General features: G+C 47.0%; 1 protein-coding gene across 1 annotated transcript in view; it reads left to right on the forward strand.

The window, feature by feature from the left end:
* The window catches only part of Ppp1r21 (protein phosphatase 1, regulatory subunit 21), a 59,842-nt gene that overhangs the window by 43,940 nt on the left and 1,798 nt on the right, over positions 1-14,104 (forward strand). The window contains exons 16-21 of the mRNA XM_013517520.1: positions 3,121-3,213; positions 5,976-6,218; positions 7,521-7,553; positions 8,822-8,938; positions 11,357-11,455; positions 12,485-12,613. Coding sequence (XP_013372974.1) covers positions 3,121-3,213; positions 5,976-6,218; positions 7,521-7,553; positions 8,822-8,938; positions 11,357-11,455; positions 12,485-12,613 — 714 coding nt within the window. The remainder of the gene's footprint in view (positions 1-3,120; positions 3,214-5,975; positions 6,219-7,520; positions 7,554-8,821; positions 8,939-11,356; positions 11,456-12,484; positions 12,614-14,104) is intronic.

Here is a 14,104-nt window from a genome sequence, read left to right on the forward strand (position 1 = left end):
AGAGCAAAGGGGGGAATGGCAGCCGAACAGCAAACAGCCAGAGCAAACCCGGAGGAATGGCAGCAAGCAGCTTCTTTCCCTGCTTTACTTTGTAAACAGGCTACCCCCACCTAAGGGGCGTGTAGCTCTCACATAATCTCCATGCCCTCCTCTTCCACAGGCTCAGGATGTATACAAAGTAAGTACCCTGGCTTCCTGCTGAATCACTTAGCCAAACCTCTAGATTCTCCAAGTTGACACAATGTATCAACCATAACACACGTTAAGAAGAAAGTTATAATGATGCCAGATTCCACCACCTAAATGTAGCTGGCTGCTATTGTTAGAATATATCTGTATGTTAGGCAGTTTCAATATGTGTGTAAGCATGCATGTGTGGCTGTGTGTATGTACACTGTAAAAAGCAAAATGTGTTCAGCTGCTATACTGTTTTAGAGTCTTTATTCAGCACATTGTGGCTGTGTCCCTATATCTAAAGTACAGCTGCACTGTAAGTTATTGTCATCACTTTAATGTCCTATAGTTTTTAATTCTGTACGTGGTAGTGTGTGGCCAGTCCATTGCTGGTGGGTATGAGCTGCTGGCTGCTGCAGTGGGCGTTTGCACTGTACTTTTCCCCCTTCATTTCTTTAGTTTTTTTCCAGTGTTAAGGATCCATCCAGGATCTCGTGCATGCTGGGCAAGCATTTTACCTCTGAGCCATGCCTTCATTCTCTTTAAAATTTTTAATTACAAAATACGTAAACAGAAACAAAAAACAAAATACATAAACATAGTCGTATATTCCATTAATTTAGAACATTACAGGCAAATTATCCCTAGTTTTGGTTTCTATCCGGAGGTAATCATATTTATCAGTTTGAGCATTTATATCCACCAGACTCTTTGAGCATTTATATCCATCTCTATAAATCTGTAAACAATGTATAGAATTCTCTTTACTTTTTTTTTAACTTAATGAAAGTTTCAGTCATTGTATAGTTTTCTTTTTTTTTCGTTTAAATTGTTTTAGTGATCTGTGCCATTACATGTTGTGTCCTTTTGAATACAGAGCAGGATTAGGTTTTCCCTCATTGATGGGCACTAAAGCTGCTTCTCATTTTTTATTGTTATAGAAAAACTGCAGTAAACAGCCTTCTAAATATCTCCTCTGGCTCTGTGTGGAATACTGAGAAGTAAAATGTTTTGAGCCACGTGGTCTGCACATTATACATTTTATTTTCATTGTTGCAGTGCTGGGGATTGAACCAGGGCCTTGTGCATGCTAAGCAAGTACTCTGCCATGGAGCTATAACCAGATTGGCCTTAAGCCTCCAGATTAGCTGTGATTACAGACGTTTACTACCACGTTTAGCTACATTTTAAGTTTTAATACCTACAGCCAAGATCTTCCTATGTTTGTGTAATTATTTTAATTATATCTTTACAGTTCTACCAAATCACAGTTCAGTGTTTGTGAATATTTCAAATTTTGGCACATTTGTCTAGCCTCTAGTTCAGGAAGATTTATAAGTTTATAGACATATCAGTTTAACATGTAAATTTAATCTTTTTCATTCCCAGGAGAAGCTCTTCACCATTATTTTTACTTATATCTTTGCTTATTAATGAGAATGAATATCCTGTCACAGTTATCATTTGTAGTCTATCTCTGTTCCAGTCTTTTACCTATTTTATTTCAATTAATTAATGAATTAATGTATTTTTGCAATACTGGGGTTAGAACCCCTTGCATGTGCTAGGCAAGGGCTCTTCTACCACTAAGCCACATCCCCAGTTCTTGAAATTCTATTTTGCAGCAGAGTCTTGCTCAGTTTCCCAGTCTGGGCTCCAGCTTTCCGTCCTCCTGCTTGGCCCCCGAGTGACTGGGCTTACAATACAGCACCACACCCAGCATCTTTTACATTGTTTTTTTTGTTTTTGGGGCTACTGGGAATCAAATTCAGGACAGCTGAGCTATATCCCCTGCTGCTTTTTTACATACTTTACAATAAAGATTCCTAATTTACGGAAAGAGCTCAATATACATGAAGCCCCTCTATGTTAAGGACTTGGGGCTCAGTGGAGTGCGTGTACAGGCCCAGGTTTCAGTCCTCAGCAGTTACAACGGCGAGGAGCTTGAGGACCCAGCAAGTCTTTTTCTTTACGGTGCTCGCCTTCAGCCACAGCACCTTGCAAGGCTGTGGAAATCTCCCCTGCATTTTATTCCAGCATCTTTGTCATCTGATTTTTAGATTTAAATCTTTGATCTAGAATTTATTCCGACATTAGGTGTAAGGGAAGGATCTAAAATGTTCTTTTTCTCAACGATTAGATGCTCGTTGTCCTTGCACCATTTATCCAGCGTCCTTTCTCCACTGAATTAGAAGTGCAGTATTTGTCACAGGATAGATTTTTATGTACGCGTCTATCTGTTTCTGGATTTTTATTCTGTTCTTAATCTGAATTTTGGTGCAAGCCTGTGTAGTTTTTTTTTTTAAGAGAGGAAAAAAAACAATAAAAATGATACAGAATTTCAAAGCAAGATGATAGGAAATTAACAATGGTTATTACATTGCGTATTGTTATCTTCAGAGTAGTTGCTCCAAAAGGTACAATAGATATTGTGAAAGGCAAAGAAACCGCTCAAAAGGAAAGAACAGCTGGGATCGGGGAAAGAGAAAAAAAGAAGGGAAAAAGAAATGTATATATACACAAGATAGCTAAGATAATTGTACTGCTAATTTCCATTAGTTCATTGAAAGGAACAGTTAGTGCTTACATTGTTTATATTGCAATTAGTGCTTATATTGCTTATATTGCATGCCTGAGTAGTTTTATGTAGTGTAGCTTTTATAATTGGCATAACTCTCCTCTTTAAAGGAGGACTTATGCCAATTATAAAAGCTACACTACATAAATTGGTACATTTATGTAGCTACGTTATATATAATTGGTATAATTTCTCATAAGTTTTCTTCTTTCAAAAGAAATGCATTTATATTTTCCCAAGTACAGTATTACTGTACTGCATACATCTGATTTCATCTCCACACCCACGCTGCGCTGTCGTCTGTGTCTGTAGGATTAGATGGGGAGGACACAGTACTTTTCTTTGAATTCTTACTTCCTTTTCTGCAGCCCCTCCCGGAGTCTGTGCCTTACGAGGAAGCGCTGGCGGACCGCCGGGTCCTTCTCAGCTCTACGGAAAGCCGGGAAGGGCTCGCGCAGCAGGTAGGACCCTGGGAGTCCTGGGAGCTGGTACCTGCGAGCGGCTCAGTCTTCTGGAGGAGGGTTCTGACATGAGTAGCATGGTGAGGGACACAGAAGACTCGTGTCATTAACATGTGACGCAAGTGTAGAGTTAGTTGTCCCAGACATACTAAGAAGCGCCGTGGGCATAACCGAGAGCGGATCAGGACTCTAAATACTTGGTCTTGATTCAGTTGGTTTACAGTCTACGTAGGATTATTACTGACACGCCTGGACCATGATGGCTGATTCTTTGCACACTAGATTTAAATATCCAAGATAGGCTACAAAAGGAGGAAGAGCTAGAGAACTGGCATTTGATTCCATTTTATAAATGAGCAGGAGTGGAAAATTTCCAGTGATCAGTTGGTCTGTTGAATTTGAATAGCAGATGAAAGTAGAAGGTACAGTTCCTTTCAGAAATGGGTACCAAGGTCAGTTTGGCTTCTGTCAGAGATTTATTTGTTCAGTTCAATATCCAAATTGCCTTTAGTTTTAGAAATATTTAAAGAGAACACAAAGTTACCTGAGATGCTATTCTGTCAATGATACCCTTATTCTCATTAGATCCGTATCACTTACCTTTTCAACATTAATGCACTAAAACTTCCACCTACACAGGAATTCCTGAAAAACACAACTCCTCAGATACAGTAAAATGGGGAATGCCTTAAAAATCATTAAAAAATTTTTTTGAATGTAAGAAAAGTAAGGCTCAAAGAAATCAAATGAATTATATGTAAAATAGCTAGTAAGTGACAGAATCGCCTGACCTCAGAGCTGAGGCTTGTCCCACCGTGCCGCTGGCGGACCTGCCCGGCTGGGAAGGATGCAGTGAGCATGCGCTGGGCTGGTAACACAGGGTGCTGTAACACGGCGGGAAGAGGAGGACCTGTGGGCCAAGCAGATGGGGTCCCAGATTCTGCCTGTGTTTTCTAGCTTCGCAAATGAGCTAGTTTCTGGGAGCCTTCGTTCTCTGAGAAATAAGAATTATAGAATTATTAGGAGGCCATACTGGGATAATTGCGAAGAAAGGGCCACAAGCAGTGCCCACTACACAGTAACTGTTCAGCCATGATAGCTGGTAAACCATTTAAATTTGCTATAAGGTTGCTTTTTTTTACGTAATTCTCAAGCTTTTATTTCCCCTGAGCATTACAGTTTTTTAACTTCTTGTTAAAATGTAACAAGCTGGTGATGGTGGTGCACGCCTGTAATCCCAGCTGTCTGCAAGGCTGGGGCAGGAGGATCACAGGTTGGATCCCAGCCCTAGCAACTTAGTGATTTAATGAGCTCCTGTCTCAAAGTATAAATGAAAACCGGCTGGGGGTATAGCTCACTGCAGAGGACCAGGTTCAGTTCTCAGTACCGTAATAAACAAACAAAGTATAACATACTTACAGGAAATACACAGATCACAGCGCACATCCCCTTGGATTTTCGTAAGTCAGTATTAAATTTAACCGGGACCTGATTTAAAGAAGAGAGGGGAGCCAGGCATGGTGGGGCACACCTGTGATCCCAGCCTCGGGCGGCTGAGAGAGGGACTGCCTTGAGTTTGAGGCCAGCCTGGGCTACAGAGTGAGTTCACTGCCATCCTAAACTGCATCGTGAAGCCTTGTCTCAAAAAGACCAAAAACCAAAAAACAGAGGGGAGTATTCCTCTGTGTGAGGTGTGTTCTAGAAGAAACTGACCAGGGCCGAGAAGTCCTCCTCCGCCGCTTTTCCATACCACTGCTCCCACAAAGCCGACCGTCATCCGCTTGCTCAGCCCGGCGCATGCCTCCGTTGTCCGGAACGAGCTCCCGTTAGACGTGGTGGCTCTCTCCCCTTCCCGTGGGAGCGCGCTCAGCACTCCCGGATGAAGTTCCTGGTGCCCCCAGACGCGCCCCCCTCTGCGTCTTGTCTTTTGCACACGGTGGATGTGACTCTGCCTTGACAGTGGCGGACGCCGAAGGCCTCTTCCTGTCACACATGGCCTTGTTCAGCGCTGCTCTGGTCTTCCGTTACTTTTACCTGTTTTTCTATTAGGCGCCTTTTCCTTACGGATGTGTAAGAATTCTTCTGTGCTCTGGGTTTTATCTCTGTTGAATGCTTTACAGGTTCCCTTTCTACTCCTTGTCTTTTACTCTACTAATGAGGTCCTCGATAAGTAGAGGTTTTAGTTTACTTTAGCTCAAGTTCTCATGTTAAGGTTATAAACGGCCTCACAGCGGTAAAAGCGGTAATGCCTGACCCTGTGTAGTAAATCCGTCCCCACCCCGAGCCAGGCTTCATTGCTCTTCCCTCTCTGCGGTATCCTGGCTTACATTTGGTAAAGCGTCTTGGTTACTGTCGGGGTCTGAAGTGTCCTGCTGAAGGCTCATGGTGTTGAGGGCTTGGTTGCCAGCTCCTGGGCTTTTGGGAAGTGACCAGTTCACGAGGACTGCTCCGCAGTGAGTTCCTGCTCAGGGGGCCGTTAGCTTGTGGACCTAGTTAAAGGGAGCGAGTCGTGAGACGCAGCCTCAGAAGCTGTTTTGTCCCTGCCCCTCGCTCTCTGTGCTCCATGCCTTTGTGTCGAGATGTTATGCCTCACTTCGGGCCCACGGCCATGGACTCAGCCAGCCGTGCACTGAAGCCTCTAGGGCCGCGAGCCAGCGTAAGCCTTGCCTCCTCTTAAGTTGTCGATGAAAAGCTGATTAACATAGCTGCTAAGTCTTGTCTACATCACTCCTAAGATGTGCAACTCTCTGTTACATTTCAAGGTTCAACAGAGCTTAGAAAAGATTTCTAAACTGGAGCAGGAAAAAGAACACTGGATGTTGGAAGCACAGTTAGCCAAAATCAAGCTAGAAAAAGAAAACCAGCGAATTGTGGATAAGCTGAAGAGTCCTAGCAGCGGGCCGCTGGCCGGCCCGGCCCAGGAGAATGCTGCTGTGGTGAACGCTGCTGGCCAGGACGAGGCCGCGGTGAAGGCTGCGCTGGAGCCTGTCCAGAGCGCCGGTCTGGTGAGTGTCTGTGCCGCTGTCCATGGTTTTCTTTTTGCATACTCACGGCTAAGGGTGTGACCCAGGGTCCAACATAGACCGCTGTCTCCGCCCATTCCACTTGCTACAGCAAAATACCACGAGTGGGGTGACTTACAAGAAGGGAAACTTCTCACAGGCCTGGAAGCTGGGAAGTCCAAGGTCCAAGTGCTTGTGGGTCCAGTGTCTGGTGAGGGTGTATTTCCTGGCACTCCCACGGTGACAGGGGCGAGCGAGTCCTCAGTCTCGCTGTTGTAAGGGCTCTGATCTCATGAGGTCATCTCCGTAGGCCCCATCCTCCAGTACCATCACCGTGGAGCTTAGGATCGTACATGCACATTTTGGGGAGTCAGACCTTCAGACTACAGCCGTCTAAATTACTATGTTACGTTATAACAGTAATGATCCGTGTGCCTCCAGACAAAAGCAGGTTAGTAAGTAGGCTGTCTCCTTCCAAAAGCAACTGCATTAGCTTCCCTGTGATGTTACGTGATCTGTCCCCTTGGTGAGGGGCGTGTTTCTGGAAAAGATACAGTAAGTCAGCTGTAAGATGATTGTTTTCTTTGTAAAACATTTCTAGTGTTTCTCTGTTTCTTTGCTTTGCTTTGTTTTTTGAGATAGGGGTCTCATTATGTAGTTCAGGTTGGCCTTGAACTCACTGTGTAGCCAGGCTGGCCTCAAACTCATGGTGATCCTCCTGCCTCAGCCTCCTGAGTGCTGGCATGCACCGCCACACCAGGCCCCTTGGCATGAGCACTTTTTCACTGAAAAAGTAATTGCTACTCCTGCTTCACTGAGTAGAAAATTACAGCTCTTTAATTAAAAAGTATTGCAAAAGACTGTTTTCCAGCTAGGTGAGTATAACGTCTGCTAATATACACTGCTCACTGCCTGAATAATGCTTTGAGGGGATTATTTAGAATAGGTGGAAACTGCTTATGCAGTCTGTAGTTAGCAAAATCCACTGGAGGAGAATCTCCAGAAGTTTTCTTAAGTGATGGTGCCCACATCCTTCCGCTTTCACCTTGAAGCGTACCCTGAATTCAGCAGTTACAACTGTGTTTTGAGGGAGGGTCTTGCTAAGTAGTCCAGGCTGGCCTTGAACTTGAAATGATCCTCCTGCTTCAGCCTCCTGAGTGCTGCAATTGCAGGGGTGATTTTCTCTAGGCCTACGCCCCCTGCACTCTAAACCAGTGTGGACTGAGAAGAGCGTTACTAGTGTTGAACCTGTTGTGTTTGGAATGCAAACATTCTGTTCTAAAGACTCTTTTCCTTATGTTCCAGATTGGAATTTTAACCAGGACATCCGACAGCGAGGTAATGTGGGCTTGGCATCATGTTGTCTGTTAGTAAAGGCCTGGCGGGGTGTTTGTTGGCAGTCCTGTATAAGCCGCCTTTTCCCCTTTTTTCCTGATAATTCTTGCAAATGAGTGGCGCTGTCCTCTTCTGCCAGTGGATTCGTGTTGCGTTTCTCACTGGTTCTGTTGTAACTGTCAGCACCAAGTTGCAGCCTGCTTTTGGGACTGCCTTGAGTGCCTGGCCTCGGCGGCTTCTGAGGGGAGGCCCTGCGCTGCCTCCTCTTGCTGGCGTGCATGTGAGGCTCAGGGCCGGGCGGGGCAGGGTGCATGGAGTGAGTAAGCGCAGGCCAGACCTGGCTTGTCGTACACGTTTGCACGTTTGGGTTTTGAGATACTGTAGGGTGTAGCTTCACACGTAACTGTTGACAAAACTGAAGTTACCCAGTTCACCCTTCAGTGTGGCAAACTGATAAATATAGTTCCAATACATTGGTGGTACAAGCTTTGATCTCCTCGTTTCTCTTACAGGTAATCTTGAATTTCTGTATGTATTTTTTTCCTCCAGCAGTGGGTACTGAACCCAGATATGCCCCATCACTGAGCTATATTCCAAGCCCTTTTTATTTTTTATTTTGAGACTTAGTCTTGCTAAGTTGCCCAGACTGGCCTCAAGTTTTAAAACAGTCTTCCTGTCTCAGCTTCCTGGGTAACTGGGTTCTAGGCGTGCACCACTGCGCTTGGCTGGTCATGTGTTTTTAAAGTAAAGAGTCCTGTGTCATTGCCAGAGTAACTAGAATGATACTGGGACAAGGACCGAGAACTGATCGCAGAGATAGTTTATCGGTATGCATTAAAGTTGTCTTAAGATAATTTAAATTAAAAAAATGTGCAGAATGTAGTAGTCCCAATAAATAACCCTTCTCCTCCTTCCAATTAAAAGAGGACACAGGAGCCAGGCAGGTGGAGATTCTGAAAGTCAGGTTTGAGGCTGACGAGGGCTGGATAGAGGGGTGAGAGCGTTGTGGCCCCAGCGGGGCTCCCAGCACTGCACCCCAGCTCTGCCCTCCCCGAGAGGGTCTGAGGCCACAGCTTTCTGAGAGAGACAGGATGCTGAATAAGAAAAAGTTGGGAGCGTCTCTGCCCACCGTGGCTGCTGCCTCTTTGAGAGGTGGCAAACTGCGATTCTCCTCCAGTTTCAGGGCAAGTGTGTAGAGCGAGGTCTTCCTCTTTTGCCTAGAATCGCGTCATCTCCCTGGCAGTGTTCGTTTATGTGTGTGCACTCTTTAGGTCCCAGATGCAGAATCCCGGGAAGACCTGATTAAAAACCACTACATGGCCAGGGTGGTGGAGCTCACGTCGCAGCTGCAGCTGGCTGACAGTAAGTCGGTGCACTTCTATGCCGAGGTGAGTGGGGACTCGCCAGGACTCAGGAGTCGGGTCCTTGTCCTCCTGCTGCTCGCAGGACAGAAGTCAGTGTCTGTGTGTTTGCTTGCGGTTCATACCGATGAGTCCACTTGCCACTCAGAGTCTTCCTTTCAGTAAATACAAACGTAAGACTGATTTGTCATTTCCAAGTTCTGCAAGACAGTTGGGAGCCTTAAGAGTGGCCTGCCCTGTGGGCCCGTGATACATGACTTTTTTTCTTTCTTTCTTTTGAGACAGGGCCTCACAGTGTAGACCAGGCTGGCCTTGAACTCACAACAGCCTTTAACTCACCTCAGTCCCCTAAGTGCTGGGATTGCAGGCATGCACCACAGCTGCTTAGTATATATGTTTGGGGATATTATTATTAGAGATTATGTGCTTTAGAGTTAAAGATACTGATCTTTTTAAATATTCTTCAGTTTTTTAGTGATAACTATGTAGCACTGAGTTCCTTTAAACAACATGAAAAATGTGATTTTTTTTAATCTTTAAAAGATACCAAATCTCAAAAAAAAAAAAAGGCTGGGCCTGGTGGCACACGCCTGTAATACCAGCACTTGGGAGGCTGAGGCAAGAGGGTCATTGGAAGTTTGAGGCCAGCCTGGGCTACAGAATGAGCTCAAAGCCAGCCTGAACTGCATAGCGAGACCCTGTCTCAAAAGAAAGAAAAAAAAAAAATACAAAATCTTAACTTTTGTTACTTTTTTCTTTCTTCACCAAATAATCTTTTTCTCTTGAGAATTAGAAAACTATTATGCGGTGTAATTAGTACAGTACTGCAGTTTACAGAGTGGAAGGGAAAAAAGAAAGTGTGGTTATCAAAGCTTAAGAAATGAGTAGTTGCCTTTCAGATGCTCCCTACTCGTCCAGAGTAGCTCATGCATTCCCTCTCTCCCTCCCCCTCAAACTTTTCCCACCTTCAGATAAATCATCTGTTCATTTCTACAACAGCAGAAAAAGAGATCAGGAACAAGTGGTAAGATAAATGGATGTTGCTCAGCAAGGACGACCTTTATGGTCTCCAGTTTAAAACTTTATATTGAAAGGTCGGTTGTCGGTGGCAGACAGAGAAGTGAAATGCTTAAACTTTCTAAAGAACCTGAAGATGAGAAGGTGGCACCCTTTGCTGGGCCCGACCTTATCTCTGACGTTCTCCTGTACTGAGAGATGGAGAGAGATGCGGCTGGGAGGAGGGCAGTTGCTCAGGGTGGGCAGAGGCTTTGCTCCTCTTCCTGCCAGAGAAAGCGAGGTGCCTAGCTCGGTAGGGCTTGCCAGAAACCTGTCGCTGTGCCCGCTGCGCGGGGCCGTGGTGACAGCCGCTGGGATGCACAGGGGAGGGTCGCAGGCCGCGACAGGCCGTGGGATTGGGCAGCACTGGCCTGAGCCAGCGGCCGCGGACATGCCTGTCCTTGTCGGTGGCTCCCTGCCCGCTTTCCGAGCTGGTGTGCTGACGTGGGACGGAGCCATCTGCACGAGGACCACGCGGCCCCTCCCCGTCAGGTTCTGTGCTCACCAGGGAGCGGAGGCTCGGTTAGCAGGAGGCGGTTGATTGGCTAACTGTCTTGAAGTTTCCTTGAGAAGTAAAATGAGTAATTGGAGGATTTTTTAGGCCGTTTTATTTCCAAGACATACGGCTATTTTAGTAATTGTCTGCGACACAACTGTGGTACAAGAATTTTTAGCTTGGCCTAGTTTTTCCTCCTCTGTAAACAGGAAGTGGTGGCCCCTGCGTGACTTTACTGGCATGGTGAGTGTGCTCGTTTGACACTGACCGTGTTCAGATGTTTCTCGCCAGAGCCTCCTTGCTGGTCTCGCTAGGTGCCTTAGCAGAAAGTCTAGTGATCCTTTGAGCAGTAGTGTGAAATGGAATTTTCCTTTTCCTTTTTCATCTGCTGTATCTCTGGATGGTCTGGGTTTGTTAGAACTCCTTACAGCCCTGCTCATTTTTCCTTGTAGACAGAGTATAACCTGTCTACGCGGGACTGTAGACAGTAGTCTCCAAGGAAGGTCTTTAAACACAAGAAAAGTATCTTAGGATCCAATATCAGAAGGCGTTGACCAATTTTGAAATAATAATCTCTTCTCTTTTCATCTGTCATAAGTATAAGTTAATCCTGGGTAAATGTAAAAAGTTCATGTCTTTTATAACCACTAGGTTCTTAGGCCAGAGGTAGGAAAAAACGGATGAGCTTGAGTTACCGGACTTTCTCCCTTTACCAGAGGGGGTGAGACCGTGTCTTCCGTGTCCTCATGCAGGGTACAGGCATCTGCTGCGTGAATGAGTGAGTGAGTGAGTGATTGGCTTCTGCCTTTGGGGGTTATTTTCTAGTAACTTCCCCTGAAGTAACCTGGTTTTGCAAAGCTGCCCTAGAAATGGGATGTTCTCTGCTTCCCCAGTGCCGAGCACTCTCGAAGAGACTAGCGCTGGCTGAGAAGTCGAAGGAGACGCTGACGGAGGAGATGAAACTGGCCAGTCAGAGCATCAGCAGGCTGCAGGTGAGCGCACGTGCCGCCTCTGCGTGTTTCCGTGTTGTCACGGCGAGTTCTGGGTAGCAGTCGGCCCTTGCTGTCGGAGTAGTCCCATCCGACTGCGACACATGCTTTCCTCCAGCCCCTTTCTTTCTATCTTAAATTACGTCAGGCAGAAAATGATTGCTTCTCTGACTTGTTCGTAATCTTCAGTTCTTTTACAGTCAGTGTTTGATTAAACAATACTTTCCCATGAGTCCTCCTCCTTTCTCTTTGTAAATACTCACCACTGTGGGCTGTAGGCTTTTCTGTACACATTCTGCTATTCTTTCTCTTTCCTGTTGCCTAAAGTGGACCTCAGCTGAGAGGTGGGCTGCACAGCGCCCTCCTTCCTCACTGCCGTGTTTGAAGCCCTGCTTCGGGGGGGGGGGGTGGTCCTGTAGTATAACCGCGATGCCAGGCCGAGGAAGGCACTGGAGGCCGCAGCTGCCCCCAGGCTGCAGGGCGCGAGCCGCGAGGAGCGAGCGGCGGGAGGAGGGGGACGGGGCTCCAGGACGGAGCAGCACGGAGCAGGTTGGAGAGATCATTTTTTTTGGCCTGTGGTTTTGCCGACAGTGTTTTACCCCCCATGGAAGGAAACCTTTGGAGTTTTGCAAAGCAATTAAGCACGCATTTTGAAAATTGAGACAAAATTTTCTTCGTTTCTTCTAACTTCATTCCCCTGTTAGGCCTATGCTTTAACCTTCTTTTTTTTAATTTTTTTTTTTTTTTATCTTTTTTTTTGAGACAGGGTCTTGCTATGCAGTTCAGGCTGGCCTCAAGCTCACTTTGTAGCCCAGGCTGGTCTCAAACTCACAACGATCCTCCTGCCACAGCCTCCTGAGTGCTGGGATTACAGGCGTGCGCCACCACGCCAGGCTGATGCTTTAACCTTCATGTTGTCAATTAGGCCATCTTGATAGTTTGCTTTTCCAAATTTCTTAAATAAATTTTAAAAGCTTCAGCGTGGGACGGGTGGGGCTTTACTTTCGTTTTGCCTCTTCCCCTGGGGTTTAGGATGAGCTGACCACCACCAAGAGGAGCTACGAGGACCAGCTGAGCATGATGAGCGACCACCTGTGCAGCATGAACGAGACGCTGTCCAAACAGAGGGAGGAGATCGACACCCTGAAGATGTCCGGCAAGGTGTGCGTGCGGGGCAGCGGGGGGGCGCTGTTCGCAGCCTCGTGTGTAGTGCGGCTGAGAGCTGTTTCATGGCCGTGCACTCCCGGAGCTGAAGGTTGAGAGATCTAACGTGCTTGTGAGTCGTTTCCCGTACATCGTTCCTCCTGTCCAAAAATAAAGTTAGGTTGCTTTGGCTGAGTTGTAAGCTGACCAGGTCTGACCTCGAAGGCTTTCCGAACTGTGCTTGCTGCTTTGTTGGGCCTTTTGGCATTTCTGCTACTGTTGTGAGAGTGAAAGTTCTCGCAGTGGGCTCTGGGGTTGCATTTTGTTCGTGTGAGTCTGAATGGAGCCGCTGAAGAGTGACTTGTGGACATTCACTCGTGTGAATACCGGTATACCCTGGAGAAGTCTTACCCTTTCAGTCCCGGAGGTTTCCTTGCCTGCCGAGGCCGGGCGCAGTAGACCCTGGGTGGTACGTCCTGCTGGGGCTCAGGGCAGTGGCCGTCTCAGATGCTTAGCGCATCTCGGTGACTCCCCAGTGCTTGACTGCTGACGGCTGGCGTTGCCGTCCCAGCCAGCCTCTGGGTCTGCGTCCGCAGACCTGGCTCCCAGGCCTTCGCTGGGTGCCGGCTGTGGGCGCTGGGCCGAAGTAGAGGTGACGCACCAGAGCTTTGTTTCAGCCTCTGCTGGTGGTGTAGGGCAGAGTCTGCAAACTTGGGGTGTCCTTGGGAAATACCTCCTGTTAGTGCCTGCGTAATAGGATGGTGTTTTTCTGCGTAGCTCCGTGCTGTTCACTGGCCTCTCCTTTGGAGGGTGTCAGTGCTTTCCTGGGCCGTCTCTGCGATGCCTGTCACCAGCCAGTGTGGTTCTGGTTCTGGTGTTCCCGTGCCTCGCGCTCAGGAAACCTCAGCCGGGGCAGGAGGTGGGGGCTGGTCCTCTTGAAGGGTGCCTTCCTTCACCCTCTGGCCCCTTGATGCTCCAGGGATGATGGTGTCTAAGTCACCGCTGGGTTCCTGATAACAGAAAGCACAGCACTGAAGAGGTTATTCTGGTCTCAGGCGGTTTTTAAACCGTTTTTATCAGGACCTGTTTGCGGTACACAGTGGCCGTGCTCGGGGTGGAGAGCCGGTGCGGTGTGTTCACCCCCTCCCCTCTCCTTCCTGACCGCACTCCTGGCTTGTTGCGGCAGTGTGCGGGAAAGCCGGCTTTAGCGCTGACACCTGAGACAGAACAGTGATTCTGGGGCCTCCTAAGTCTCCAGAGCTGCATGTGTCCAGCATTCGGCTCTGCGTTGAGAAGTGTAAATAGCACCACAGAGCTCGTTGTCCCACAGGTAACTCTCTGACAGCGACTGACAAAGTTAGGGAATTTTCCAGTTTTCTCAGAGATTTTAAATATATTCTTTAAAATTCTTGAATAAGAGACCTCTCTTCAACGTGGAGTTCTTTGTTTTTTTTTTTTTTTTGTTTTTTCCGGTACCGGGAACCGAACTCACGACCTTGCGCTTGCCAG

Source organism: Chinchilla lanigera, unplaced genomic scaffold, assembly GCF_000276665.1.
Source record: "Chinchilla lanigera isolate Chin_1 unplaced genomic scaffold, ChiLan1.0 scaffold00040, whole genome shotgun sequence".
NCBI classification, from domain to species: domain Eukaryota; kingdom Metazoa; phylum Chordata; class Mammalia; order Rodentia; family Chinchillidae; genus Chinchilla; species Chinchilla lanigera.